General features: G+C 47.5%; 1 protein-coding gene across 1 annotated transcript; it reads left to right on the top strand.

Moving 5' to 3' along the window:
- Positions 1-2,785: 2,785 nt before the first annotated feature.
- Positions 2,786-4,767, top strand: LOC132208254 (probable G-protein coupled receptor 139). Its single transcript, XM_059643923.1, has 2 exons — positions 2,786-2,932; positions 3,833-4,767. Exons 1-2 carry the CDS (start codon positions 2,821-2,823, stop codon positions 4,765-4,767), a joined length of 1,047 nt encoding a protein of 348 aa, XP_059499906.1. The 5' UTR covers positions 2,786-2,820.
- The last annotated feature ends 790 nt before the right edge of the window (positions 4,768-5,557 follow it).

Below are 5,557 nucleotides of genomic sequence, written 5' to 3'. Positions count from 1 at the left end.
GTCTACGTCAATGCCAGGAGCACACGGAATAAGGTGGGTGAACCTGCAGCATGGATTAGTACCTGGGACTTCGATGTTGTGGCCATTTCGGAGACATGGATAGAGCAGGGACAGGAATGGTTGTCGCAGATTCCGGGATTTAGATGTTTCAGTAAGAACAGAGAAGATGGTAAAAGGGGCGGAGGTGTGGCATTGTTGGTCAAGGACAGCATTACAGTTGCAGAAAGGATGTTTGGGGACTCGTCAACTGAGGTAGTATGGGCTGAGGTTAGAAACAGGAAAGGAGAGGTCACCCTGTTGGGAGTTTTCTACAGGCCTCCGAATAGTTCCAGAGATGTAGAGGAAAGAATAGCAAAGATGATTCTCGATAGGAGTGAGAGAGACAGGGTATTGTCATGGGGGACTTCAACTTTCCAGATATTGACTGGGAACATGATAGTTGGAGCACTATAGATGGGTCAGTTTTTGTCCAGAGTGTGCAGGAGGGCTTCCTGACACAGTATGTAGACAGGCCAACAAGGGGCGAAACCACATCAGATTTGGTACTGGGTAATGAGCCCGGCCTGGTGTTAGATTTGGAAGTAGGTGAGCACTTAAGTATTAGCGATCACAATTCTGTTATGTTTACTTTAGTGATGGAAAGGGATAGGTGTATACCACTGGGCAAGAGTTATAGCTGGGGGAAAGGCAATTACGATGAGATTAGGCAAGATTTAGGGAGCATAGGATGGGGAAGGAAACTGCAGGGGATGGGCACATTAGAAACGTGGAGCTTATTCAAGGAAAAGCTCCTGTGTGTCCTAGATAAGTATGTACCTGTCAGGCAGGGAGGAAGCTGTAGAGTGCGGGAGCCGTGGTTTACGAAGGAAGTGGAGCCTCTGGTCAAGAGGAAGAAGAAGGCTTATGTTGGGATCAGATGTGAAGGCTCAGTCCGGGCACTTGAGGCCTACGAGGTAGCCAGGAAAGACCTAGAGAGAGCTCAGAAGAGCCAGGAGGAGACATGAGAAGGTGTTGGCGGATAGGATCAGGGTAAACCCTAAGGCTTTCTATAGGTATTTAAGGAATAAAAGAATGACGAAAGTAAGATTAGTGCCAATCAAGGATAGTAGTGGTAAGTTGTGTGTGGAGTCAGACAAGACAGGGGAAGCGCTAAATGAATATTTTTCAACATTATTCACTCGAGAAAACGACAATGTTGTCGAGAAGAATACTGAGATACAGGCTACTAGACTAGGTGGGATTGAGGTTCACACGGAAGAGGTATTAGAAATCCTACAGAGGGCGAAGATAGATAAGTCCCCTGGGCCGGATGGGATTTATCCTCGAATCCTCTGGGAAGCCAGGGAGGAGATTGCCGAGCCTTTGGCATTGCTCTTTAACTCGTCATTGTCTACAGGAATAGTGCCAGATGACTGGAGGATAGCAAATGTGGTTCCCCTGTTCAAGAAGGGGAGTAGAGACAACCCTGGTAATTATAGACCAGTGAGCCTTACTTCAGTTGTTGGTAAAGTGTTGGAAAAGGTTATAAGGGATAGGATTTATAATCATCTAGAAAAGAATAAATTGATTAGGGATAGTCAGCACGGTTTTGTGAAGGGAAGGTCGTGCCTCACAAACCTTATTGAGTTCTTTGAGAAGGTGACCAAACAGGTAGATGAGAGTAAACCAGTTGATGTGGTGTATATGGATTTCAGCAAGGCGTTCGATAAGGTTCCCCACAGTAGGCTATTGTACAAAATGTGGAGGAATGGGATTGTGGGAGACATAGCAGTTTGGATCGGAAATTGGCTTGCTGAAAGAAGACAGAGGGTGGTAGTTGATGGGAAATGTTCATCCTGGAGACCAGTTACTGGTGGTGTATCGCAGGGGTCGGTGTTGGGTCCACTGCTGTTTGTCATTTTTATAAATGACCTGGATGAGGGCGTAGAAGGATGGGTTAGTAAATTTGCAGACGACACTAAGATCGGTGGAGTTGTGGATAGTGACGAAGGATGCTGTAGGTTGCAGAGAGACATTGATAAGCTGCAGAGCTGGGCTGAGAGGTGGAAAATGGAGTTTAATGCAGACAAGTGTGAAGTGATGTACTTTCGTCGGAGTAACCGGAAGGCAAAGTACTGGGCTAATGGTAAGATTCTTAGTAGTGTAGATGAGCAGAGAGATCTCGGTGTCCATGTACACAGATCCTTGAAAGTTGCCACCCAGGTTGACAGGGCTGTTAAGAAGGCATACAGTGTTTTAGCTTTTATTAGTAGAGGGATCGAGTTCCGGAACCAAGAGGTTATGGTGAAGCTGTACAAAACCCTGGTGCGGCCGCACTTGGAGTATTGTGCACAGTTCTGGTCACCGCATTATAAGAAGGATGTGGAAGCTTTGGAAAGGGTGCAGAGGAGATTTACTATTTATGAAAAGCATCAGGGCAGGGAGCACCCCAGAAAGCGGCAGGTCTGCGTTTCGGACCGAAATCACATCTCGGTGCACCGACTGGGCGGCGCTACGGCTCTCCAGTTGGTTATCTCACTGACTCGGGCACTCTGTTGTTTTCATCGTTGGATTTCGGCTTCAATAATAACTAAAAAGAGGTCAATAATTTGGAGCTGAAACGATTTGACTGAAATCATTTGCCCGGTGAGTGTAAATCCAATTAGCAATCCTATAAACAGAGCTCAGGTGCTCACGATGAAGTCAGCCAACTCAGTCACAGAGCAGTGTCCCCGAGGGACCGTGCTATCTGCTTCATATAGGGATTCCCCAGCACTGGGAAGCACATGTGCAGTTTGCACTCCACGGATTTAGCCTCCAACGCCAGACTGAAGAGGCATCATGGGTTTATCTGATGCTTTGGCGTGGTACCAGAATGTGTTAAGGATTCGCTTTATCTTTCGGGATGTTGAGAGGATTTATTTTCCATTACTCGCTGCCGTTAGTGTGCCTCGTAAGTGATCACCTCGGCTCTCAGTTCTCCAAACCGCACTCCGCACTCCTGCTCGAGTGTCTCCTGTGTTCAGTAGCACCTTCCCTTTCCCATGGGCTGTGAGTTTGTCTGCAACACATCGGTGTACGTTGGGAACTGGAGTTCTTTGTTAGAAACTGAGCGGGGGGCAATAAATCTCCCACCCAGAATGTGGAGTGGCTCAGGAATGGTGCAACCCCTGTAACGCTCCAGAAGCTGGCCAACACTGAGGGACATAACGGCCAGCCACCCTCCTACCCGCCTCCTAGACCCTCCCCAGCTAATCCAGCGCGCTGACCTACACCTTCAGCAGTCTTGTTAGAAAGGATCGACTTACATAATTGACACGAGTCTCCCGGAATCAGATTGATTCACTTTTGTACATCCTCATTGGGATTTGACGAGGTCCCTGATGGTGTGTGGGGTAAGCCAAGTGTGATCTGACACGTAATTATGGTCGGGGTTTGACAGAGGGTAACGGCTTGTGCATACTGCAAAGCAGCTATTTATGATTTATTTCAAACTTCTGAGGTCTTCTCTCTCAGACATTCACACACTCACAATCACTCGCCCTCTCTCTCTCACACACACACTCACAGTCGCTCTCCTGTGCACACACCTCAGACTTATCTCCATTAAACTCCATTTGTCAGAGATCACACGACATAGCCAGAGAATCAACATCCTGCTGAAATGTTGGATGACTTCCCTCAGTGTCACGGACTGCGTCGATTTCAGCGTCATCCACAAACATACTATGGTGCTGGTTCATTGTCAATTAATTCAACGGTAGAGATGTGCCAGGAGGGAAGGGAAGTGGAATGTTGGCGTTTTCGGTCTCAATTAATCCTGTTTTTTTCACCCTTGTGTTTCCTTTCCCAGTTAACGTGATAACGATTGTCATCCTCTCCCGCGGAAAGTGCGGTCTCTCCAGATGCGTCACTGGCTACCTCCTGGCCATGGCATCGGCGGACCTCCTCGTGGTGATCTTCGACGTGATATGGAGGCACATACCCATTCTGTTTCGGGAAGACTTTCTGTTTCTGCAGGATGTGGAAGTGTGCAACATTCACGCTGCCCTGCTTTTTGCATCCACTGACTGTTCTGTTTGGTTCACCGTCGCATTCACCTTCGATCGAACTGTGGCCATTTGTAACCAGAAGCTGAAAGTGAAATATTGCAGTGAGAAAACGGCGGCTACGGTTGTGGGAACAGTGACGGTGCTGAGCTGTTTCAAGAACATCATCTGGTGCTTTATGTATAACCGCACCTATCGTTTTGTAAATGATCCTATGTTTTGTGGGATCGAATTCAGTGACCCTAAATTACAGCTGTGGGCGTCTTTGGAACTTGCTCACTATGCTGTCACACCCTGTGCCCCATTTGCACTGATCCTGCTGCTCAACATTTTCACCGTCAGGCACATTTTAGTGAGCAGCAGAGCCCGCAGCAGACTCCAGGCTCACAGCAAGGGGGAGAGTCCCAGAGACCCCGAGATGGAGAGTCGAAGGAGATCCATCATCTTATTGTTTGCTGTCTCTGGCAATTTCATTGTCTTGTGGGCGGTGTTTACCGTCACCGCGATACTTCAACAAATCTCTCACCTGGATATGATATTCACCGTGCCGGACTATCTCCCCGATTTAGGCTTCATGCTCCAGCTCCTGAGTTGCAGCACGAACACTGGGATCTACGCCGTGACCCAGTCTAAGTTCAGAGGACAATTTAAAAATGTGGTCACATACCCCATCTGCCTGTTGACGAAATTAACTAAACAGTGCGTGGATGGTGGGCGTCTCCTCAACTCCAGGCCATAATTCAGTCAAATCCTGGTGTTGGCAGAGCGCTGCAGTGAGTAAGAGAGAGTTGTCGACTTAGCCATGAATGGCTTGTCATAAATTGTTAGGGGCTGTTTCAGAGGTGTTAGTGTTCAGAAAAGTACAAGTATTTGATTTTGAGGTGGTGCATGAGGGCCACATTGAAGTGGCTCAGTCAATCGTTGTTAAGTTCGGCAGGTCAGCGGGTGAATGATCCTCATAGACACTGCTGAGCTTTGAATTTGGAGGCTGTGGTAGGCCATGGGCTTCCTATCGATCGTCCGTATGTCTGTGTATCTTTGTATCTATCTCTTTATCCATCTATCTATCTACCAATCTATCGATCTATAGTCTACGTATTTATTTATCTTATTTTCTCTCTATCTGTCCATCTGTGAATCAGTCTCCCTATCCACTCATCCATTCATCTATCTACCCATATCGGCAGCTGTTGCCACGCAGGAAATGGACGTGCAGTCAAAATTGTGCACATCATGCATCGCGAATTGGGATCGAACCACAGCATGCGCACTCCAAACTGTGAGGTGTAAGATGCAAGCACGTGTCCTCTTGGGCTTGAGTATCAGTCATTGACAGTGCTGGGAAAGGGGTCGAATTTGTTTTGACGTTTACTCTCCGAAATTTCACAGAAAATCCAGCCTGCAGGAAAATGGTCATTTCTTTCTCTCGTGCAATAAACACACACCTGCCTGAAAATCCCAGCGGCAGCCTCGTGTGAATTTCTTTTATTGGTGAACCCGGGCTCGCTGGGAATTTTCAAGAATGTGAC

This window comes from Stegostoma tigrinum, unplaced genomic scaffold, assembly GCF_030684315.1.
Source record: "Stegostoma tigrinum isolate sSteTig4 unplaced genomic scaffold, sSteTig4.hap1 scaffold_335, whole genome shotgun sequence".
NCBI classification, from domain to species: domain Eukaryota; kingdom Metazoa; phylum Chordata; class Chondrichthyes; order Orectolobiformes; family Stegostomatidae; genus Stegostoma; species Stegostoma tigrinum.
This window is presented reverse-complemented; position numbering and strand designations above follow the sequence as displayed.